Genomic DNA, 26007 nt, shown 5'->3' with positions numbered 1-26007 from the left:
GTTTTCTAAGAGTAGCAGTAATGGACTCATAAGTTTGCAAAAAAGGGAGGTGGCCAAGTTTTCAAAGCTTCTTTGCTTATCTGATTTAAATCATGTAAAACTCATGAAACAAGCAAGATATGTGTAGCAGCTATTGTAATGTTTACTGTAATGGAACCCGACTTACGATGGGGTTCCATTGGGGTTCCATTCCGATAAACCCATCGCAAGTCAAAAATATCGTAAGTTGAAAATGCATTTAATACACATAACCTACCGAAGATCATCGCTTCTTATCCTTTAATATGGTCTCCTCAAGAGTAACTGCCTTCCTCTTCTTCTTCTCCCCGGTAACAGGAGACAGAGACTGGCGTTTCGTAGACATGATGGATGCACAAAACTCAACGTTGATACGGTGGGGTGTCCAAAAAAACACTGGCAACACAGAACGCTGTAGAGTATCGGTTGTATACACTAGCAACCACGTGATGGACTGGGACACGCGGGTCGCTGCTGCTGCCCAGCATCACGAGAGAACATCACCCCGCATATGGCTTGCTCGGGGAAAAAAATCAAAATTCAAAATTCGAAGTACGGTTTCTACTGAATGCGTATCGCCATCGCACCATCGTAAAGTTGAAAAATCGTAAGTCGGACCATTGTAACTCGGGGACCGTCTGTAAAAGTGTGAAGGTTGACAGTTCAAGTCCCGGGAGACCTGCTCTTGTACTACCCTTCAGTGCTGTACTAAGCTATGAAAGTTGTTACTGAGGCTGTAGAGAGAGCATCTAGACAGTGGTGCATCTGGAGAGGTCAGCTGTGGGTTCAAGGTAGCGCTTACTGGACCCAGGCTACGGTCTGATCAGCCCTGCTTGGCTCACCTGGACGAGAGTGTCCGATACACCCAGTGACCCCAGGTTACATCGCCGACAATATACCCAGGTGCATCGCAGACGCTAGTAGCTTCTCACTGTTTTCCTGCATGGCCTTAATGTGGATTTGTCTGTGTTGCATATCCACCTTTTCAGCATGTATGCATTTCCCTTTTACATATTCAGTTGTAATTGATCGTAATACAGGTGGTCCCCTATTTACGACGGAGTTACGTTCCGCAAAACCTATCATAAGTCAAAAATATCGTAAGTCGAAAATGGATTTAATACACCTAATACACAATTCTGCGTGGCAGACTAAGAGATGTGGATTGCTGTCGCTGCCCAGCAATTGCTCTGCGTATCACTTGCCTGGGAAAAGACCAAAATTCAAAATTCGAAGTACGGTTTCTATTGAATGTCCATCGCCAGCTCACCATCGTAAAGTTGAAAAAATCGCAAGTCGAACCATCGTAAATCGGGGACCGCATGCAATTTCAAGATGCACAAAAATGTGCAGTAATTCTCTTCATCTATCCAATTTCAATAACTGCTTGTCCTGAGGAGGGTTTCATTAAGCTGGAGCTTAGATCAGAATCACTGGACACAAGGTTTGGAGGTACACGCTGGATGGGACGCCAGTCCATTGCAGAGTAGGGATCATTTGTTTTACAGCACAGTGTAAAATACAGAGTTGTTTTTCATGTCTAATGTTGCCAATGCAGGCATCTGGATTAAGAGTGGATGGCCTTGCCTGTTGCTACTGTACGCAAGGGAAGATGTCTTTGGCTGCTGTTATAGGGTATTTGTTACTCAACAGTCCCAGATGATCCAATTTTATAGCCATTACTGTACATCCAGCAGAGAACATCTGGTTTTGTCTCCTTACAAGCGTTTGTTCAAAGACATTTTTTTTCCTCAGAAGTGTTACCATAATAGGGGTTGCGGTGGCACAGTGGGTTTGACCAGGTCCTGGTCTCCAGTGGGTCTGGGGTTTGAGCCCCACTTGGAGTGCCTTGAGACAGACTGGTTTCCCGTCCTGGGTGCATCCTCTTCCCCTCGAGCCTTATGCCCTGTGTTGCCAGGTTAGGCTTCGGCTCCCTGTGACCCCAACTGGGGCAAGCGGTTTCAGACAATGTGTGTGTGTGTGTGTGTTACCATAATGTATTATATCACACACACACACACACACACACACACATTTTCGGAACCGCTTGTCCCATACGGGGTCGCGTGGAACCGGAGCCTACCCGGCAACACAGGGCGTAAGGCTGGAGGGGGAGGGGACACACCCAGGACGGGACGCCAGTCCGCCACAAGGCACCCCAAGCGGGACTCGAACCCCAGACCCACTAGAGAGCAGGACCCGGTCCAACCCACTGCGCCTCCGCGCCCCCCTTGTATTATATCATCATTTAATGGTGCAAAAAACATAACAAGGGAAGATTTAACAAAGTGCATTCCTTCAGAATGAACACACACTGATTTTTTTTGTGCAGATTTGCTGAGCTAGTCAATTTAACTGAGAAACACTATCTCTTACTGCACATCCAGTGCATAGATATATAGTGTACAGATTACATTACATTTAGCTGACACTTTTTTTTCCCCCAAAGCAACTTATAATGTTAAGGTTACAATTATTTACTTGTTTATACAGCTGAGTAATTTCACTGGAGCAATTCAGGGCAAGTACTTTGTTCAAGGGTGCTATAGCCAGAGCTGAGACTCAAATTTGCAACCTTTGGATCCAGAGGCAGTTGCACTAACCACTGTGCTACCAGCTGTCCCTGGATAGCTTCTGTTGTCTCAGTCTTGGGAATAATCTCTGTGTGCAGGTATTGCTGCTTTATTTTTCTTAGTTTTGTGAACGGTACTGGTCACAGCAATATGGAGACGAAAACAGCTCACCGAGAAATTGCAAATATGTCCACGTAAATCGAAGAAGAGCTGAAATTCAAAAGGCTGCAATATTGCTGCTGGTGTTTTTGCTGCAGCTGCAGTTTACATTTTTCATTGGTTGCATATAGATGTCTGTTGATTTGTTCGTGCAACGTCGAAACGGATGTGCATTTCACATGCAAGTTGTTTCCTTGAGCAGTGCCTCCATCGGAGCTGCCACGGGAAGGAAATGACTACAGAGTCATTGCTGGCACTGCATGTGGTTTAAGTAGGAGACAGTTGCTGAAACCACATCATCTTTTAAGAAACATTGCCTGCGCATATCCTGAAAAGATGCGTTGCGATCTCAACACATCGTCCTGACACCTTTGACAAGTCTGTTTGAACCATTCCCGTCTTTGTTGTTTATTATCACTGGAATAGACATGCAAGTGCTGAACTCCATGCATGCAGTTTTATACAAGGATCTGCAATCATCATTCTGCATCCTTGCGCACGTTTGCAAAAATCTACCTTTACCGCCTTGCAGTTCTTCCAAAATCCTAATGATTTTGCAAAAGCAAATGTTCAGTTGTTTTTTTTTTTTTTGGGCAAAGCAACAATGACTGAGAGAGCAGGCAGGTGAGGAAAGCTGGTGTTGAGAAATCTGCGGTCAGCTCCTATAGCTCTGCGTTTAGTGAGTTAATGAAATTGCAGGAACTGAAAATGGGTATGAAATAATATTGGCCTGTGTAACGACACCAGTGCGTGTTTAAGCAATGAATCCCAGAACACAAAACACACTAGACAGAAGAGGTCTCCAGACTGCAGGAACGACCAAGAACAGAAGAAGAACTTCTAGTGACCATAATAAACAGATTTTTGATGTGGCAAAAATCAGGAAAAGATAGCATTTAACAAATTTCATTAAACAAACTAGGTGTGGTGTCATTGGTTGTCTTAGTTACTCTCTGTTTGTCTTCGTTCCTAATTAACTTTTTATTATTTATCGCTTTATTAAATGTTGGGAAGCAAAATCAGTAACTAGATATCAACACCTTCTGTTGCGTTACAGTGACATTTTGGTCACTCGTTTGTTAAGGTTGTAAAGGAAATAATGATATAATAACCAGCATCTTGCTTAGGAATAGAAAAACATGCACATTTTAGTGTTTATGCATTTTTTTTATTTATTTGTGCTTTTATTCTGTTTTTATCAGAGATTGTAAATAAAGTAATAATAAATCATGAATAATTCATAAATAATAAAGCAAATAGTAAATAATATAGTTAAAGTGTAAATATTTTAAGGAGGGGGGTGCGGTGGCGCAGTGGGTTGGACCGCAGTCCTGCTGTTCGGTGGGTCTGGGGTTCAAGTCCCGCTTGGGGTGCCTTGCGGCGGACTGGCGTCCCGTCCTGGGTGTGTCCCCTTCCCCCTCCGGCCTTCCGCCCTGTGTTGCCGGGTAGGCTCCGGTTCCCCGTGACCCCGTAAGGGACAAGCGGTTCTGAAAATGTGTGTGTGTGTGTGTATTTTAAGGAGGTCAGACTGATCACTAAAGGCTTGCATTTCAGCATAAAATGATGGAATATGTGGAACACAAATTGAGTAAAAGTTTGGTGTTTGAACCTTTTTATCCTTCAGTCATACTGCAGTCCTGATGAAACTCGATGAAATTAAGGGCAGTGCGCAGTGTGTTTTTTCTTTGGTTTTCAGACTGTCGATGGGCGAGAATATAACCAGGGATTGGAAATCTCTGACGAAACTAGTATATATAAATATAATAGAAAAATATTTTCTTTTTCTTACTGCTTTATTGAATATGGTAGCTGTTACAGCTTTGGCCATGTATTGTTTTTACTCATTCTGCCTTTTCCCCATATCTCTTGATTTTTTTTTTTTAAATTGATTTTATCTGCAGCACAGGGTCAAAACATCATATGGATAGATGGGACACCGACAAAAAGCAAATGCTTCCACGTGCATAGAGCGAGGGCTTATAGTAAAGGTTACAATTTATTACGCTTTCTAATACCTTCCGGAAGAGTGTCCAGGTATTCCCGAATTCAATAGAATTTTCATGCAAAAAAACATGGGAGAAATTTACTTTTTTCTTATATTTTGGGACAGCTGGTAGCATAGTGGTTAGTGTGCCTTTCTTTGGTTCCCAAGGTCAGAGGTTCTTTCCTCACTTCTGGCTGTACTTGCCCAAAAATTACCCAGCTGTGTAAACGGGTAAATAATCTTAACATTAAGTGGCTTCCGAGAAAAGTGCAAACTACATGTAACTTATTTTTAAATGAATCCCTAGGATTTTTAGCATGATCCAGTCAACCTTTCTTTTGCCAAAGGAAACCATAGTGGAGAATTGCGATATTTCAATGGGAAGGCAAATGATACGTAATTTCTGGTCTATGATAAATATTTTATGTTTTCCCTCGGTGAAAATCTCAACAATTGAAGTGTCATGTCATTGTCCCACACGGGGAGCCAGAGCTTAACCCGGCAACAGAGGGCGTAAGGCTGGAGGGGGAGGGGACACACCCAGGACGGGACGCCAGTCCATCGCAAGGCACCCCCAAACGGGACTCGAACCCCAAACCCACCGAAGAGCAGGACCAACCCACTGCACCACTGTGCCACCACACCCCCACCAATTGAAGTGTACACAGGCAAATAGAATTTTCTAGTTTTACAGGACCAGTTAAGGATTGTTAACAATTCCTCGGCCACGAGCGAAAGGAAAAATGCTGATGGAAAAGGTTCGGCCTTTCCTGTCGTCCTCCACAATGTTTGATCTGCTCTGCAAAGAGCTCATGCGGCGTCCCGCTCGATACGGCCTCCACGCTGGCACCCGTAGAGCAGCCCCATACGACATTTTACCCTGTGTTTACACGTGCAGTAATAGTAGGTGCTGATGTGAATGGGATGTATTGTGAATGACGACCGGACGCCCTTGCGCGTCTGTTTGTCCTCAACACAAAAGCAAAGCGGGGAGTCCTATTTGTTTTATCGTGCTGTAATCGCAGGGTCTTTATTGTGTTGCGCAGAGCAGATAGGCTCCTGATTAAGGCATCGCAAGTCAAGGTCGAAGAGGGAGTAGGAGGAAAGGGCTCGTTCCTTTCTGGGTTTTAAAGTGGTGTTGCGGATCACATGGAGACAGAGCGTGCGGAAACGTAGGGCGGCACAGCTCGGCTCGACCCCGCAACGCATTCCCTCGTCTCGGCGCATTCGCTCATCTCTCAGCACCCATGAGTTGGGTAAGTCCGGCGCTTCTCGGCGTAACTTGGGCAGGACAGGCTTTCGTTCCATATGTTTTCTCTCGTGGGGAAATGTGCTCGTGCACAGCTGGGGTCCAAGACAGCTGTGTGTTAATGCAGGTCTTTGCTCTGGTGTCCTCGCCGAATTACTTTATGAAGCTCCCCCGGGCGCTTGGTCATCCCACTCACAGGAGATGCAAAATCAGAAGTGCTCAGAGCCTCACTTCTGAGGAATGAGCTCCCTCTCTCACTCAAAACTGCTGAATCCCTTCTAGCAGCTGGCACTGGGACAGCTAGTAGTTTAGTGGTTAGAGCTGCTGCCTTTCAGACCCCAAAGGAGCAGGGTTGATTGCCGACTCCAGCTGTAGTACCCCTGAGCAAGGAAATTGCCCTGCATTGCTCCAGTAAACTATGCTGTCTAAATGGGTAAATAAACATAAGAATTTTAACATTGTAAGTTGTTTTAGAGAAAAGTGTCAGTTAAATGGATAAATGTAAGCACGGTGTTGTCAATACACATGCCTTTCGGACTCAATTCTCACAAAGTCTTCTAACAGCTACATAAAAATGCATGACATGATCTCTCACCCTTCTGTTATTGTCCAGTTAATCTATTTATAACTCATTTTGTTTATAATGCCAAAGTTAGCTTTACTTCTAAGAAACAATAAGCACCCCAATAAGTAAGAATCAGAAAACAGCTTAATTCTGTATATTGCATATATAGTATAGTTAGCATCTTCAAACAGGTGGAGGTGAAGTGGTGCAGTGGATTTGGCCGGGTCCTGCTCTCTGGCGGGTCTGAGGTTCGAGTCCCGCTAGGGGTGCCTTGTGATGGACTGGCGACCCATCCTGGGTGTGTCCCCTCCCCCTCTGGCCTTACACCTTGTGTTGCTGGGTTAGGCTCCACCTTGCTGCGACCCCACTGTGTGTGCGAGCGTCTTTAAAAAATGGAACTCCACTGCAGAGAACACAAGGAGCCAGTGTGCCCTTGTTTCTTGGTGGACTTACATCTGAGAAGGTCACTGACTCTTCTACATGACCAGTGGTTTTCATCCTGCTGTTTGTTTCAGATTTAGGCGGAACGGCTTTAAAGACTGTTCACAAATGAAGCTTCATCATCGATGTCAACAGCACTCAGTTTATTTTTATTATTATTATTATTATTTTGAAATGTAATTTATTTGGAAAGGAGCAGCTGGTAGGGTAGTGGTTAAAGCTTCTGCCTTTAAGCTCAGAAGTTGTAGGTCCAGCTGTTGTACCCTTGAGTGCTTCTCTTGAAATTGCTCCACTGAAATTACCCAGCCATTTAAAGGAATAAATAATTATAAGGAGCTGAACATTATGAGTTGCTTTGGAGAAGACCATCAGCTAAATGGAAGTTGAAGATTTTCGAGAGCTTTTGGGGGCTCAGATAGATCAATTAATGAAAATCCTTTATTGCATTAATAACAGGAAAACACTGGTTAGATTATTCAGCGCTTTTAAGAGTTACAGGTGGAGTGTTTAACTAAGAACTGGGTTACAATAACGTAGAATCAGTCAGAGGTATTTTACTCCATTTAAATTTAATAAGTTTGTTGATGTCTTTTTTTTAATGTAACTTACAATGTTAGGTTTGCATACTGAGTTTCTCACAAATATTTGCCCACCACCTGAGGATTTGAATCCTTGTCCTTCTCATAGGAAACAGCTCTGCTTCCCTACCTGCTGACCCTACTCAATATGTTTACAGCTTGAATTTTGTTTCCAGAACATGTCTATTCAAACGGGCTAAACTACAATGATGGGTCACAAAAAAGTAATTATACCTCTTATTATAAGGTAGTTATACCTATTGTATATGCAGTGACATGAAATAACTCATGTAATTACATCTGTGTCATTTATGACAGCAAAGCAAATCTGTTGGTTACTGCGCCAATGACTACTGTTGTTCTTTGGTGTTCAACCTCAGTGCCAAGAATAAACCAAGCTATCCCAGGTAAACAGCAGCAACTCTTCACACACACACACACACACTGGCTGAAGCTGCTTGTCCCAGGCGAGGTTTGTAATTGCATAGCGCCCTCAGTGGAATGTTGCATTTCCTGTGGCTTCCGTTAGAAAGCTTCCCCAAAACTGGTAACCATGGCAACATGGCTCCTGTCTGTAAACACAGAGACTGATCAGAGTGCCTGGGGTGGATTACTTCCCATAGCATCTGGCCCACAACAGGAGCCTCCAGCTCACCCAACCCGCCCCACTGGGAGAACGTCACCTCCCAGCTCACTGATATTATATTTAAGCACTGTCATGTGCTTCTGGCGTGGGGGTGATTGGGAAGAACAGCTTCCCCGATCTGAACTCGAATACACACACACACACACACATTTTCAGAACCGCTTGTCCCTTACGGGGTCACGGGGAACCGGAGCCTACCCAGCAACACAGGGCGTAAGGCCGGAGGGGGAAGGGGACACACCCAGGACGGGACGCCAGTCCGCCGCAAGGCACCCCAAGCGGGACTTGAACCCCAGACCCACCGAAGAGCAGGACTGCGGTCCAACCCACTGCGCCACCGCACCCCCTGAACTCAAATAGTGAAATGTTATTGGACTTCTGTGCTAGTCACGGTTTGTCCATAACGAACACCATGTTCGAACACAAGGATGCTGATGAGTGTACTTGGTACCAGAGCTCCTCAGGCCAAAGCTCAATGATAGACTTTGTAGTCGTTTCTTCTGACTTGAGGCCACATGTTCCGGACACTCGGATGAAGAAGGGCGCTGAGCTGTCAACGAATCACCATCTACTGGTGAGTCAGATCAGATGGCAGGGAAAACTGATGGACAGACCCGGTAGGCCCAAGCGTTTAGTGAGGGTGCGCTGGGAACAACTGTTGGAGGACCCTGTCCGGAATGATTTTAACTCGCACCTCTGGGAGAGCTTCTGTGTCCGCATACTCGGCATTAAGTCAGGGCTGTTCAGTGTGGGTGTTGGACTCCGCCAAGGTTGTGCCTTGTCTCCACTCCTGTTTCTGGTTTTCATGGACGGGATATCAAGGCACAGTTGAGGTCAGGAGGGCATTCTGTGTGGGAGTCGGAAGATGACGTCTCTGCTTTTTGCAGATAATGTTGTCCTTTTGACACCTTCACATGGCTGCCTCCAGCACGCACTGGAACGGTTTGCAGCCGAGTGTGAAGCGGTTGGGATGACGATCAGCACCTCAAAGTCTGAGTCCATGGTTCTTTCACGGAAAAGGATGGCATGCCCCCTCCAGGTAAGGGGAGAGAATTTGCCCCAGGTGGAGGAGTTCAAGTATCTTGGGGTCTTGTTCACGAGTGAGGGAAGAAGGGAGCGCGAGATCGGCTACAGACCAGGAGCAGCGGCAGCAGTAATGCGGTTGCTGTACCGGACTGTAGTGGTGAAGGGGGAGCTGAGCCATAAGGCGAAGTTCTCCATTTAGCGGTCGATCTACGTCCCTACCCTCACCTATGGTCATCAACTCTGGGTGATGACCGAAAGAATAAGATCGCGGATACAAGCGGCCAAAATGAGTTTTCTCCACAGGGTGTTGGGACTCACTCTCCGTGATAGGGTGAGGAGTTCGGACATCTGGGAGGAACTCAGAGTAGAGCAGCTACTCCTCCATATTGAGAAGAGCCAGTTGAGGTGGTTCGGGCATCTGATAAGGATGCCCCCTGGGCGCCTCCCTTTGGAGGTATACCAGGCACGGCCAACTGGGACGAGGCCCCGAGGTCGGCCCGGGACTCGCTGGAGGGATTATATCTCACAGTTGGCCTGGGAATGGCTGGGGATCCCCCAGGCTGAGTTGGAGGAAGCTGCGGGGGACGGGGGTGGTTGGGCCTCTCTGCTCTCCCTGTTGCTACCGCGACCCTATTAGGACAAGCGGGAAAAAAAATGGATGGATGGATGGATGGATCCCCATTACGTACAACCCCACTTCACACTGCTCCTTATTTGCTGTCTCTGTCAAGCTTTAAAAATGGCAATGACTCCCTCTACAGTTTAAACTGAAATAGATCACTGAAATTGTAGGAGTCGTATTAACAAGTGTCATATTACCTCATATTTCTCTAAACATCTGAAGCTGTTTTCAACTAAATACATAGAGTCATCAAAAAAAGGTGAAATGCCAAAGAACATTGTAGAAACGAACATTAAAGTTTCGTTTATGTTTTTAATACAGTACTTTGCAAAAGTTTAAGGCACTTGGGGAAAAAAGCTGTAACGTGAGAATGCTTCCAGAAATAATGCTCTTAATTAATTAACTTCTTACAAAGCTTAGTAACCATCCATCGTCAACAACCGCTTGTTCCGAGCGGGGTCGTGGCGGGCTTGGCCGGGTTCTGCTCTCTGCGGGGTCTGGGGTTCGAGTCCTGTTTGGGGTGTCTTGCGATGGATAGCCTTGTGCCCTGTGTTGCTGGGCTTGGCTCCGATTCTCCACGACCCTGCTTGGAATAAGAGGTTTCAGATTGTGTGTGTGTGTGTGTGTGTGTACTTCAACGACTTACAAAACCCTTACTGTAATGCTGTAACTTTTAGCAAAAGGAATGCTTGGAAATCTAAAATTTCTCATAGACACTAATGCAGTAAACATTAAATAACTGTCTAAAACAAATATATTTGTGAAACATCTCAGTGCCTAAGACTTCTGCACAGTACTGTACCTCCACACACACACACGCTCACATTCTCTCTCTTCTCCTCTCTCGGTCATAAATATTGTTCTTACATTTATTATTATTATTATTATTATTATTATTATTATTATTATTATTATTATTATTATTATTATTATTATATTAAAGATGTTTTAGTGTATCCGGAAATGTTTCTTTAATGTTTTTTATGTATAGAAAGGTACAGTATATATAACGGACATTAGGTACCCACCATACCTAACTGTCCCTTCCGACTTACATACAAATTCGACTAACAAACTCGTTTGTAATCCGGGGACTGCCTGTAGTATATGTATTTCGATATTCTGGATGGATGGCTCCCCTTCGTAATTTGTGTTTGTTATTAATGTTAATTTTTCGCTGAGCAGACACTTCTATCTTAAGTGACACGTTGTTCATGTGATCTGCTCAGACCAAAGGAGAAAATCTGTCTGCAAAAGTTTTGCTCACATCATCTTAGGCCATTTAATGCCTTTCAGAATGATTATTTTAACTTTTAGAAGATTTTCATCCACATTTACATTTGTTCCTTTAGCGGATGCTTTTCTCCATAGCGACGTACATCTCAGAGAACAATACAACATAATGCATCACACCAACTGATGAAGAGATCCAGGTGCAGACACGTGATTCTTGAGAACAGCCCATTTGTCACATACCACAGTATAAATCAGAATACATTACATGAGTATCTGCATATAGAGGTTTTTTAAATTATTAAAATGATGATGTAGTACAGATTTATTGAGCAGACAGGAGAATGGAGGTGAAGTAAATCCAAATGAGACTGGTTTTGAGACCCTTCTTGAATGTTGAGAGGGATTCAGCAGTTCTGAGTGACAAAGAGAGGCCATTCCATCACGTCGGAGCCAGATCCAAAAACCTTTCTGCTTTTCATTTTGGACCTGTTGTGTGAGGGACCACTAGGTAGCCAGGATCTTTCAGCAAGGTCCTGTTACAGTAAGGAGAGCCCATGATACTATAGACGTTACCAAGAAAGTGATGACGTTCTTAAGGTCTCAACTTCTTCATGAGGCATCATAGAAGAATCAAAGTTTCTTTAACTTGTCTGTAACTATCACAAGCACCGGTAAAACATCTGGACACCTTAATTTCAACAAAATTTAAAAAATTTTCCATAGCCAATTTTTAACAATTTAAACAGTTAAACTAAAAAAAAAAGATTTTTAATAATGTTTGTGTATTTCCCATTTTTTACTAGCTTTTAGTTTATGATGCTGTAAGTAAAAAAGAGATTTTAAAAAACTATATGCTTTTGATTAAGGATATTTTAAATCTCAACGCAAAACGGCAATGAGACCTTTCGTAAAAAAATGATAACATCAAATTATTTTTTGTTTCTAAAAATGTGAAGGCTCATAAATTTTAGGGGAAGTATTTTGTTTTCAAATTTTGGTTGACAGGTATCTTGTTTAAGGCTCAGTATTGTAACAGAAAACACTTAATGGTTCATGAGACTGAAGCTGACGGTCCCTCAGCAGCCGATATCTGAACGTACCTGCTGCTTCACCTTTGCTCCATCGCTCTGCCTGCTCTCCTATGTGTGCAACTCACCAATGCCTCCTCTGTCCCTGCAGCCAGAGTCAACAGCCCAGCCCTCGCATTCTGTTCGCCAGGAGGAGGAAGAGGGAGACCTGAACAAGGCCCTCGGGGTGGAGAGCTTCCAGGAGATCCTGCACACCATCCCCTTTGTGCCAGATGAGCACTATCGGCCGTACAATGAGGAGGACTTTGAGTGTAAGCGCACAGCTGTGAGGGTTGTCAAGGAAAGGGTTAAAGAATTTTATACGAGGGGAAATTCAAACAGATTGCCTGTCGTTTTGACTTTTAAGGAGCCCAGTGTAAACTTGAAAACGAAAGAAAGCGATAATTTCCGTGTTCAGGTGAGCTACCAAACTGCAAAACAGTTTGGGGGAATTGTGTTCTTGATCCTGAGTTTTAAAAAGTATATAAAAAAACACTGCAGTAGTACCCTTTTAAAAAGTGTAAATATGTGACTGCAATGTTTTATTAATAAATGTGTATTTTAAAAATAATGAGTGACCTGTTCTAAGTAGTGTATCTGGCAGTGTTAGTTACCGTGGTGAATAAGGTATGTGGGCTGGTAACACTACATAGAGTTCATTGGACGTTGCTTTGGAGAAAAGAGTCTGCTAAATGAATATTTATATACATATTGTAATTATATAAATAACCTTATATACTATAAAATGTATATAAATATAATATTATATATTTACATTGAATATTATATTTACACTGGATACTGGAGAATTTTAAGTGTTTTTTTTTTTTTTTTTTTTAAAGGACTCATTAAATAACTGCCAAATGATTTATTACATTCAGCATCAACCTTTGGTTCTCTCTCTCTCCAGACCACCGTCAGTCTTCACACCATATTCATCACCCGCTGTCCAAACTCCCATCCGAAGGACGCAAGAGAAAGAGCAGCAAGAAAAAGAAAGGAGGGGGCGGGGGTGATGGGGGCAGTAGTGGAGCCCGCAGGAGCAGCCTGGGGGGAACTGGGGCCCTGACCATAGAGGAGGGAGAAGAGGAGGAAGAGCATGGAAATCCAGTCAATACAGCAGAGCTCCCAAGTCATGGAGAAGACTGCGAAACCCAGACTGAGGACATACAGGTAACATCATGAGGACTTAACAAAAATTATTATATATGTATCATACATTTATTAAAAAAGTAAGTAAAAAAGAAACAAGGTGGCACAGAAAGTAGCTCTGCTGTCTCACAGCACCTGGGTGGTGTGAGAGGATGTGGGTTTGATACCCGCTCAGTGTGTGTGGAGTTTGCATGTTCTCACCATGTCTGTGTGGGTTTCCTCTGGGTGCTCTGGTTTCCTCCCACAGACCAAAGACATGCTGTTCAGGTTCACCCAGAGTGTGTGAGTGACAGAGAGAGTGTGTGTGTGTGTGTTACACTGATGTATGGATGAGTGACCCAGTGTAAGTAGTGTATCCAGCAGTGTAACTCACCACGGTAAATAACGTGTGTGGGCTGAGAACAGAGAGGAAAAAATTTCAAGGACTTCGGGTGATGTATCTTTCGATGTTTGTTGTTTCACTTAAATGGGTGTGTGTGATTTTACTTTCTCGGCTCCAGCGTTTGTAGAAGTTCTTTGTTGGCTGACAACGTGCAAAACCGAAAAATAGAATGATTAACAGTGGTCGTCTCACTTACTGCGGTATACTTGTCCAGTGCTGAACAACATGTTATTGTGACAATGTTTACCTATGAAACTCGAGGCGGAGAGCCAAGCACAAGTTTTTATGTGTCTGTCTGCCTTGATCACCCCCAGTTTTTTGTCTCAGATGACCCCTCGGAAGACACGTCTACTAGTCCGGTGATCCCCCGCGGCCTCGCTGTCGTACCGGAGTCAGCCCTGGGTACAGGCACGGCCGTTCCGGAGGGATCCCTGCCCAGCGAGTGAGTAGATCACCCCTGGCCGGCCATGCTCCCCCCCACCTCCCCTTGAGCATGTGCCGCCGCTGTTGTAGCAACCCGACCAACGAGGCGACACCAGCGTTCCGAGAACTTTGTATCCCAGTCTTATGGCCTTTTCCTTTTTGTGTTACTATGTGAAAGTGCTCCAGAAAACCTGCAGGAGCCTTCCTCTGTAGAACCTCATCACCTTCTCCAAGGCCGTATTTCACTGTCCCTCCAAAATATATCGCCCGACGCTCCGGGAACCCGCCTCTTTATATACCGACTGGTTCGTGCTCCTCCGCTTTCGGCTTTTTCTCGGTTTTTCTCTTCTCGTGTCCCGTTACCCAAATTTTAAAGCTGTCTATAAACCTGAAACAAGTCAGCTCCCTCCTTCGGTACACAGAAAATATCAGTCCACGCGAGGAGCTTTGAAATCTTGGAACGCATTTTTCAGCTTAGTCTTTTCTGGGACGTCCTAAACTGCAAAACTGAACATACTTGGATATTCCCATGTGAGTATTATCATTATTTTTTATTTGACTAGTAGACACTTCTCTCCAAAGCAACTTCCAGTGAACTCTATATAGTGTTACCAGCCCACACACCTTATTCACCACGGTGATTTACACTGCTAGATACACTACTTACAATGGGTCACTTATCCATGCATCAGTGGAACACACTCTCTCTGTACCTCACACACTATGGGGGAACCTGAACAGCATGTCTTTGGACTGTGGGAGGAAACCAGAGCATGCAGAGGAAACCCACACAGACATGGGGAGAACATGCAAACCCCACACAGCCTGAGTGGGTTTCAAACCCACATTCTCTCGTACCACCTGTGAGACAGCAGTGCTACTCACTATGCCACATGCCCTCCTTATTCATGGGTAAATGTGTGACTTTGTCTTACACTATGGTTCTAAGAGCTCACAGTATATTAGTAAATAATTTAATTGCGCTATTTGTTGTATTCACAATGTATTGAGTCGCTTAGCCGATACTTTTCTCCAAAGAGACTATACAGTAATAAACTGCTTAAAATGATTTACCTATTCATCCACCTGGGTAATTTTCACTGGAGATATTGAGGGTAGGAACTTTGCACAGGGAGACTGCAGCAGAGAGGGGATTCAAACCCGTGTCCTTTGAGTCCAAAGGGTCGGAAATTTCTAGAAGGAAGCGTTGCATCGCTGCAACTGTCCCGTGAAACTGCATCAAGACACTCGGCACATTTCTGGGACAAAGCCTTAATTTAAAACCTAGACGAAGTGAAGTCATTGTCATGCGCTCACGTCTGTGGGCCGGTCTGAAAATATTCCTGACGGAGGTGTCCTCGGGTTCCTGTTTAAACAGCAGGTCTGGTTCAGCTTCCTAAGTGCTTAAATACATAGCACTGTCACTTCACAATCAGACACTGGTACTTAAGTCTGAACTCCTCATAATGGGAAAATGATACGACTCATATCGCTCTGGGCTGAGAACATTTTAAAAATAAGCCGCCAAAGTGTCCGAAAGAATAAGCAAATAGGCTGTTGTGGATTTAAGCAGTTAAAGTGACAGCAGCATTTTTGTCATCACTTTTTTTTTTTTTTTTCCACAATGTGATTTATTTGGAGGGGGAGGGGGCACGGTGGCGCAGCAGGTTTGGCTGGGTCCTACTCTCTAGTGGGTCTGGGGTTCGAGTCCTGCTTGGGGTGCATTGTGATGGACTGGCGTCCCGTCCTGGGTGTGTCCTCCCCACTCCAGCCCTGCGCCCTGTGCTGCCGGGTTAGGCTCCGGCTCACCATGACCCCGCTCGGGACAAGCAGTTTCAATTAATGTGTGTGTATGAGTGTGAGTGATTTATTTGGCCAAGTATGCACACTCATACAAGGAATTTGGCTTTGGTTCCCAATGGCTCATACTGTAGAGTAGACAAAAAAAACACACAACATACATATACACGCATTAAAACATACACACATACTTAAAACATCTGCAAAGATGCATCGACAGTGCCGAGAATAAGAGAAACTGTTGACAGACGAAGTAACTGTAAAAAACAAATTGCTTTAGAGGTACCTTGAGGATGATGGCTTTTGCTGATATGTGGTTGAATGTTCAAAGGTGGGACTTGAGCCTTGATTTCTCAGGTATAAGTTATGGTTACATAATTTTCTATTTTTCAGTGAGCTGCTTAGTGACAGATTTTAAAATACCTGGGAAAATGTACTTCACAGTGTGGAGTGATGAGCGTGAATCAGTTTTCAAGAGACGGATGAGATTAATTGCCCATAAATCTGCGGATCTCAGTATGGGATGTTCCTTAAAACAGATTGATAATAGAAAAGAGCGATAAAAAAGGTATCGTACATTAATTCGGGGCAGGTGGTAGCGTAGTGTTAGAGCTGCTGCCTTTGGATCTGACGACCGCTGCTTTGAATCTCACCTCCGTAGTACCCTTGAACAAGGTACTTACCCTAAATTGCTCCAGTAAAAAAAATCACCCAGCTGTACAAATGGGTAAATCAATGTTAAATAGCTTAACGTTGTAAATCACTTTGGAAAAAAGCGTCACCTAAACGAATAAATGCAAAGTAACGCGTGGCAACACGCTCGACTTCCATTGATTCAGACAATATATTAGTGAAGGATCTGTGATTAAGGAAGTGCTGCAGACGCCCCAAGGGCTGCGATCACACACCCCTTCCCATGGTTGTGTTTAACAGCACTCCTTTCCCAGGAGATGGAAAGGCTGACGGTGAAAATCCTCATGTCTAGAGACAACAGCACACCTGGAAAACAAATTCCAGACATGCCGTCTCTTACTCTCTTCCTTGTCCACCGCTACACTCATACAGCGCCCACGACCCCGCAGTGACCCGGTCCGAAAGCAGTAACGGAGCACCGGGCATCGGCACCGGCAGCGGCCCGGACCAACAGGGACCACTGGGTCGTGTCCTCTCTGCCAGCCACAGCTACGACCTGCAGGAGCGGCGCCGCACGGGCAACATGACGGGCACCGAGCAGGCACGCTACCAGCGCATCCCCACGGATGAGAGCGAGGCCCAGACGCTGGCCACTGTCGATCTGGATGGGATCAAGAGTGAGTGACCTGCCAAGGGGCTGGGAGGTGTTGATCTGACCTTAGTGTCCAGGCACGGTTACGAAGGATTTCACTCCAACTGACCGAAGCTCTCGGTTTCTCTCTCCAGACCATCATTAGGGACTCCTTGGACAGTTACTTCCAATGAACTCTGTGTAGTGTTACCAGCCCACACACCTTATTCACCGTGGTGACGTACACTACTAGATACACTACTTACACTGGGTCACTCATCATACATCAGTGGAACACACTCTCTCTCTGTCACTCATACACTGGGGGGGAACCTGAACAGCATGTCTTTGGACTGTGGGAGGAAACCAGAGCACCCTGAGGAAACCCACACAGACACAGGAAGAACACGGAAACTCCCCACAGACTGAGTGGGGATCTAACCCACGTCCTCTTTCACAACCCAGGCGCTGTGAGACAGCAGTACCTGGGTGGTATGAGAGGACACAGGTTCGATCTCTGCTGTGTGTGTTTCCTCACTCTTAGGCAGAAGTAGCTGACAATTTCCATTTATGAGCACAGAAAAACAGGCATTTTTCACAAAAGACACGGAGATGCCGTTGCTAGAGTTTTCCTGTATTCAAAAGAAATGAATTATCATCTTTACGAAGTGTCAAGAACTACTTAATTGGTGAGGACGGGAAGAGAAATTTCCAGAATCACAGCTACTCAACTTCAGTCCAGTCCCCAGAGGACCAAATTAGGGAGGACACATTCAATTCCCTTTCTGGACCCTTAGATGTAACAGGCCAGCAGATGGCGTAGTGGTTAGAGCTGCTGCCTAAGGACTCAGAGATCACAGGTTTAGTTGTTGATCATAAGTTATAAGTTGTAGCACTCTTAAGAACACTAACTGTGAAGTGCCTAACAAAGTACAAAGCAATGTGAATCGGTGTATCAGCGTAGGTAGCTGAATATTATAAATTTCTCGTAATAAAGAATGAGTTGCATAAAAAAGCTTAAATGGATCCGAATTAACTAACCCTGATTATAATCTTGTCTTGTTCATCATCTCTGCCTGCTTAGTGTAATATAGGATTTCTCAGCATGATTAACAGGGTTCATTGGTTCTGTAATCACAACTTTCAAAAAATGTTTTTGGCCTCTGATTCATAAAAATCAAAGGCATTTTCATGATTCTGTACATTTTGTCTAAAATTAAAAAATAAATAATAAAACATTATTATTATTATTATTATTATTCTTAAGTATACTGCGGCAGGAGCACTGTAGTCGCGATCACTTTCGGTAACCGCTTGACCTGGTCAGGGTTGTGTCGCTCTGGAGCCTATCCCAGAATCACTGGCTATAAGGCAGGCTTGCTACACCCTGGATGGGACGCTCGTCCATTGCAGGGTAGCTCTATTCCTGCAAGATTTTCTAAAGATTTTGCTCCAGCTATAATTCATTTTGGACTTCTCATGAGACATTTTATTGTCAACTTTCAGTTGTTACTTTAGTCCACACTTCTTGCAGCATTTTGTCAATTTTTTACAGCTAGGTTTATCTTCTGAAGAAATCTGTGGTACTACTGGATTGCACAGGAGAAACAGGGAGTGGACGTTGGACCGGCATGATTCAGATTACGATCCGATGTCCTTAACCACAGGTGCCCCTGACAACCGAATGCTCCTACGCTTCCCTGGTTACTGGATTTTTTTCATCGTTTTCTCAGCTGTGCTCAGATTGGTATGAAGATGGTGAACTACAATGTTCTTCTTCTTATGCCTTCCACCCCTCCTGGGGCATGGGCCGCCAGCAAGGGTTCTCCAGCCGTCCCTAAGAGCTGAGATGTCGTGAAGCTTCCTCGTTGGTGTTTCTGTAGCTGGCAAGGTTTTCACGGTGTGGGGTAGCTAGCCCCACGCCCAACCCTCCTCCTTTCTCAGCCGGGCTTGGGACCAATCCATGGCGGAGTTGCACATTTCTAAACTGCATCTTATAGCGCGTTTATCAGCACAATATGCCTGCGATCAATAAGCAAACAGTAAAAATGTTAGCAGTATATATTAGGAACTCAACGGACTAGAAAGGCACTCTTCTTTGACTACTAGTGTGAAACGGTCAACCTTGTCTCCACGTTTTCTGCTAGCTGAACTTTTAAAGTTGTCTCAAGTACTTCATTAAGTCGACATCACTTTCTTTCTCCGGGGCCCAGGTATTTTTCTGCTGGTGTCGTGTGATGAATCAAGAACATCTTTTATATGTGCTTATTGCTTCTCCAGCAGAGTGCCTTGATTTGCACGTGGGTTGCATTAAAGGTCAGGATGTGTTGGTGGAGGTGGGGGTGGGGATGGGGGTACATCGCGCCTGTAATGAGGTGCTTAAAAAGCCCCCATATTTCAGGCATGCCGCTCTTTGTGCGATGGCGGGACACTTTTGCCATGTGATGTCTCGCTGCAGGGTGCCTCAATAGGAGCCAGGTGTTTTACGTAAGAGGGTCGATCTCTCGTCACTGGAGAGCAAAGCCGACAGGCGAGTGTAATTAGATTACCTGTTCGTGAACTTGTGTCAGCTGAACGCTCTGGAACCGCACCATGCTCTAAAGACAGCTAACGAAGAAACTTTGAGCCAAGCCCAACTAGTCCAGTCTGGTTTAGCGTCCAAAGCTTAATTGGCTTCAAGGTCTGAGAATGATCACAATGGGAAAACATGGACAGACAGCGAAGAAACAAAGGGGTTACTCTAGGCCTCCTTATTCATTTATATTTACATTTATTTATTTAGCAGACGCTTTTCTCCAAAGCAACTTCCAATGAACTCTATGTGGTGTTACGAGCCCACACACCTTATTCACCGTGGTGACGTACACTACTAGATACACTACTTACACTGGGTCACTCATCCATACGTCTGTGGAACACATTCTCTCTGTCACTCACACACTATATATTTATAAGGCTTTGTTACAGCGTTTTAATGTGTCACACAATTACAATTTCTAAACTAATAAAGAATGTTAATATTACGTAGGTGCTTGGTGGAAGGAAAAGGAAAATTTACATGAAATACTCCATGGATAAAGCAGGGTAAAGTGTGTGTTGGTAACTATTATACTACTACCTACAACCATATATAAGGCTGATGAGTTAAAGCCAATAATAATAATAATAATAATAATAATAGAACTGCGTATGTTCGTAAGTACAGCAGGGATTTCAAATAACTGCTGTTAAGTATTTTAAAAAGTTATCATTTTCCCTATCAAATCCTTGTTGGTATTTTACGGTGATCAGTATGCAGTTCTATACAGTGAAGATAGTAAAAAAGAAATACAAGGTAGCCCCGTGTCAGCATTTGCATGGTCTCCTTGGTTATGCATCCAGAGTCCTGCTGCCTGGGCCTGCATGCCTCAGGTTCAGGAGGATGTCAGAGATGTTTTGAATATATTTAACTTTTGTACCCTTCAAATGTTTCACAATCCAAATGAGCCTGGGAAACTGGCCGTGTAGTTGGCAGCCACTCAACAACAGGAATTATTAGATTCTTGTATCCGTGTTACGCCCTGAGTGGACAATAACACTTCGACTCTTTGATCGAGTTTGACGGTACGAGCCCATTACATTTGTGCTGGGTTTTACCAGCCACAAGGTCATTCTGCTTCACAATCCTGAGATCAACACGCAAAGATAACGTCATGAGGAGGTCCGAGTCATGGCTCTACGCCCAATCCAGGTCTCAATGCATCATGCTTTGAGTGAAGTCACAGATGTTCCAGTCTTCAGATACTCTAGTTCCACATCTCCGAAAAGCTGGTGAAAGCTGCTGATTATTTCATATTCTTCTCCAGTGCATGAAGTCCTGACAGGCACCGTTCCAGGTTGACAAAGAAGACCCAGGATACCAGGCTCCTGATTGCTCTTGGTTCTTGAATTGTTTTCAGTGCACTTTCTAGTATTTTACTTTGTGTTCTCCTGGATGGGCAATTAGGTGTCCTGCCAACTGCTGAGTTGTTTAATGGTTCCGAATGTTTGTGATGGCACCTTCGACTCTCTGTATCAAGATGGAAGTACTCATTGCATCAACGACTTCTTCCTTAACTCCATCATCTGAAATCTTCACGGCATTTGGAGAGTTGACCTGTCATCTTGCTGAGAAGCAGGGTTCAGCCTCAGTCTGTTTTGTGTATCCTTTCTTCTTTCTCAGTGACTGAAGCTCTGTGGTGGCAGTGGGGGCTCCTTTTCCCCATCTAGCACTATTTAGAATGTTACCTTGGTGCTGCAGTCTCAGAAACGATGGTCACAACGTACACACAGTGTAGGCTGTACTTTATCTCCCTGTTGGACTTCAGCCTTTTGGGCTGTTGCACATCTAGGGTAGGTGTACAACTTCAAAAATCATTCATCTTCAATTCTTTTTTCTAACTGGAGAACTCTCATTCATGGAATAACCACAAGCTGTATACTGAAATATCCATGAAGAAACTCAACCAGTTCTGCCTCAATCAAAAAGGCCAGAGGACCAATGTCATGGGTAAGAAGAGAGTTTTAAATATCAAATTTTAAATGTTTTTCTGTAAAGTTTCCATTTGATAGCACCCGTTAAAATAATAATATATGTATTTTTACACTGCGTCTTGCACAGATCTGCATAATGAGCTGTAAGTTCTTCTCCATGTGCATCATTCTGAAGAACTTTCAATGTTTGAGTCAGGGCTTAGTTGATCTACTGTGATAAGAACCAATGGAAAGCGCAGTGGTATTTTTGCAATCCCTTCCCACGAAGAGAAGTTGTCACTGGAGCATCAGTGTGGGAAAGATTCTAGGCCACCAGCATCACCTGCCAGGGCTTCTCATTGTAAAAGTGGAACCATTCTATGATTTCTATACCTCACTATCCCATCACCTTCCTCTATGTTGTTATACACAGATTGTTGGCATGATGTTGATAAAACACAGCATGACCTCTGGCCCATCAACCAAAACATACACACGTACACACAGACAGATTCCAATTCTGTCAGAGTCCAAAAAGTTATTCTAGTACCTTCTGTACTCAGCCAACTCTGAAATGCAATTCCACAGGAGGAGGAATGAAGCAAAGTGAATTGGCTCTTTAACCTTGAACTGGAAGTTTGTGGAGATGTGAGAGAGTTGAGATTTGATATAGAAGTCAAGGAACAGTGGCCAGGTTGCAGGTACATGGTGTACTTGTTTTTGGAAAAGTCTGGCTGTCACAGAGGGCTATGGAGAAGGTCATTGCTTCTTAAGACATAATTGTCCTGGTATCTTCAGTCATACCTGTTTAGGGGAATTCTGTCTATTGCTTGTGCATGTTTCACATTTGGGTTGCAATTCCTCCAGGACATCAACAAGTCCTGCATGTGTCTTAAAATATTTTTCCAAGCTTTATTTTGGGCCAGTGCAGTTCCTCCCCATGGGGCCTTCAAAAGTGCATACCACCTTCAAAGTGTCCTCATAGTGGTATAACATCTGCTAACAAGAAATCACACGTGAAATTGGAGGCTGTAGAACTTTCCATAATGAAACAGAAAACATATCTATTGCAGACTTTTGGCTAACTTTTGGACACCTGCCCCAAAACTCAATTAACTTTATTCCCTACTACTAAATCCACTGCTTTGAACAGTTGTTCATTACATTCTGCTTTTTCCATTCACAGCTGAAATGTGGGATGAGTGTACAGATATTTTGCCAAACTTTGATTGTTGGATAGGTTGAAGAACTGCCAGATTTGCCATATTAATTTTTCATGATCACTGAAAATCCTTGATTTGTTTGTGTTAAACTCAGCAGAGCTTGAATAAAGACTTTTGTGGGAATTCAGTTTTTTTTTTTTGTCAAATTCTTCTTAATTATGAAATCCTTTTGCTTTCCATGGCCTTAAGTGTTATTTCCCAGAACTTGCTGCGGATCATTGTGATCCTAATTGGATAAACAGATACGGAAAGTAGATCCTTTGGCTTTGAAGTTTGCCTTGTGCCACTGCTATCCGATTCTTATAGATTTGCTGTCTCTGCTCACCCTCTCACCCTCCCAGGCCATCGATTTGAGGACGTCCCAGGGGTGAGACGGCATCTGGTCAGGAAGAGCACCAAGGGCCATGTGGTACACATCAGCAAGGAGTACACGGAGCCCAGCACCCGCAGCCGCAAACTGGACCGTACCCCCCATGAGGTCAGGCGAACTGAACCACCTATATATTTTCCTGGCTGTTTTATACTGCCAACTTAATTTTTGGGGTGAAAGATATAGATGTTTTGTGATAACTAGTAAAGGTGGTCCCCAATTTACGATGGGGCTACGTTCCGCAAAACCCAACGAAGTGGAAAATTTTGTAAGTTGAAAATACATTTAATACACGTAATACACACCTCTGTGTGACAGACTGGGAGATGCGGATCGCTGCCTTTGCCCAGCATCGCGAGAGTGTATCGCACCACAAATCGATTGCCTAGGAAAAAATCTAAATTCGAAGTATGGTTTCTACTGAATGTCTATCGCTAGCTCACCATCGTAAAGTAGAAAAAATCGTAAGTCGAACCATCGTAAATCAGGGACCACCTGTATATAGACAAAGTCGTGTGGCAATTAGTTGGCGAAAGCCCAGTTACAGGTGGGTAAAGGGGTAAAGTATGAACATGTGCTGAAAAACCATTCTGGGAGAACAATTTGTAATAAACAAACTATCCATCCATCCATCCATCCATCCATCTTCCTCCGCTTTTATCCGGGGCCGAGTCGCGGGGGCAGCAGTCCAAGCAGAGTCCTCCAGACTTCCCTCTCCCTGCACGCCTCCTCCAGTTCCTCTGGGGGAACCCCAAGGCATTCCCAGGCCAGCCGGGAGACATAGTCTCTCCAACGTGTCCTGGGTCTGCCCCGAGGCCTCCTCCCAGTGGGACAAGCCCGGAACACCTCCCCAAGGAGGCGTCCAGGAGGCATCCGGAACAGGTGCCCGAGCCACCTCAACTGGCTCCTCTCGATGCGGAGGAGCAGCGGCTCTACTCCGAGCTCCTCCCGGGTGACTGAGCTGCTCACTCTATCCCTAAGGGTGCGCCCAGCCACTCTGCGGAGGAAACTCATTTCTGCCGCTTGTATCCGTGATCATCTTCTTTCGGTCATGATCCAAAGTTCATGACCATAGGTGAGGGTAGGAACGTAGATCGACCGGTAAATTGAGAGCTTTGCCTTACGACTCAGCTCCCTCTTCACCACAACAGACCGGTACAATGACCGCATTACTGCGGACGCCGCACCGATCCGTCCGTCAACCTGCCGCTCCATTTTTCCCTCACTCGTGAACAAGACCCCGAGATACTTAAACTCCTCCACTTGAGGGAGGAGCTCCCCCCTAACCCGGAGGGGGCAATCCACCTTTTTCCGACTGAGGACCATGGCCTCGGATTTGGAGGTGCTGATTCTCATCCCCGCCGCTTCGCACTCGGCTGCAAACCTCCCCAGTGCACGCTGAAAGTCTTAACTTGATGAGGCCAACAGGACCACATCGTCCACAAAAAGCAGAGACGAGATCTCGCGGCCACCAAAACAGACACCCTCCGTTCCCTGACTGCGCCTAGAAATTCTGTCCATGAAGATAATGAACAGAATCAGTGACAAAGGACAGCCCTGGCGGAGTCCAACATGCACCGGGAACAGGTCTGACTTACTGCCGGCAATGCGAACCAAGCTCCTGCTCCGGTCATACAGGGAACGAACAGCCCGTAGCAACGAGCCCCGAACCCCATAATCCCGAAGTACCCCCCATAGGATGCCACAAGGGACACGGTCGAATGCCTTCTCCAGGTCCACAAAACACATATGGACTGGTTGGGCAAACTCCCACGAACCCTCCAATATCCTAGTGAGGGTATAGAGCTGGTCCAGTGTTCCACGGCCAGGGCGAAAACCGCATTGCTCCTCCTGAATCCGAGGTTCGACTATCGGTCGGATTCTCCTTTCCAGTACCCTGGCATAGACTTTCCCAGGGAGGCTAAGGAGTGTGATCCCCCTGTAGTTGGAACACAATCTCCGGTCCCCTTTCTTAAAAAGAGGGACCACCACCCCGGTCTGCCAGTCCAGAGGCACCGTTCCCGAACTCCACGCGATGCTGCAGAGGCGTGTCAGCCAAGACAGCCTCACAACATCCAGAGACTTGAGAAACTCGGGGCGGATCTCATCCACCCCCGGAGCCTTGCCACCGAGGAGTTTTTTGACTACCTCAGCAACTTCAGCCAGGGTAATGGACGAGTCCCCCTCCGAGTCCCCGGCCTCAGCTTCCTCTACGGAAGGCGTGTCGGAGGGATTGAGGAGATCCTCAAAGTACTCCTTCCACCGCCCGAGGACATCCTCAGCTGCGGTCAGCAGTGCACCACTTCCACTGTAAACAGTGTTGGCGGAACACTGCTTCCCCCCTCTGAGTCGCTGGACTGTTTGCCAGAATCTCTTTGAGGCCGACCGAAAGTCTTGCTCCATGGCCTCACCGAACTCCTCCCAAGCCCGAGTTTTTGCCGTGGCGACTGCCAGAGCCGCGCTCCGTCTGGCCCGCCGGTACCCGTCAGCTGCTTCAGGAGTCCCATGAGCCAGCCAGGCCCGATAGAACTCCTTCTTCAGCTTGACGGCATCCCTTACTTCTGGTGTCCACCACCGTGTTCGGGGATTGCCGCCGCGACAGGCGTCGGAGACCTTATGGTCGCAGCTCCGAACCGCCGCACCGACAATGGAGGAGCGGAACATAGTCCATTCAGACTCAATGTCCCCCACCTCCCTCGGGACCTGGTTGAAGCTCTGTCGGAGGTGGGAGTTGAAGA

At 45.2% G+C, this 26007-nt stretch overlaps 1 protein-coding gene across 4 annotated transcripts in view; it reads left to right on the top strand.

The window, feature by feature from the left end:
• The window catches only part of slc4a2b (solute carrier family 4 member 2b), a 59168-nt gene that overhangs the window by 11347 nt on the left and 21814 nt on the right, over positions 1-26007 (top strand). For 3 of the 4 annotated variants that reach the window (XM_018765671.2, XM_018765670.2, XM_018765673.2), the window contains 5 exons: positions 12277-12436; positions 13075-13337; positions 14013-14140; positions 16987-17231; positions 23241-23377. In XM_018765671.2, the coding sequence (XP_018621187.2) occupies positions 12277-12436; positions 13075-13337; positions 14013-14140; positions 16987-17231; positions 23241-23377 (933 nt within the window). Of the gene's footprint in view, positions 1-12276; positions 12437-13074; positions 13338-14012; positions 14141-16986; positions 17232-21650; positions 21714-23240; positions 23378-26007 lie in introns of those variants that run through there. The other variant, XM_018765674.2, reaches the window with a different exon arrangement.

Source organism: Scleropages formosus, chromosome 5 (genome assembly GCF_900964775.1).
Source record: "Scleropages formosus chromosome 5, fSclFor1.1, whole genome shotgun sequence".
In the NCBI taxonomy this organism is placed as follows: Eukaryota; Metazoa; Chordata; class Actinopteri; order Osteoglossiformes; family Osteoglossidae; genus Scleropages; species Scleropages formosus.
This window is presented reverse-complemented; position numbering and strand designations above follow the sequence as displayed.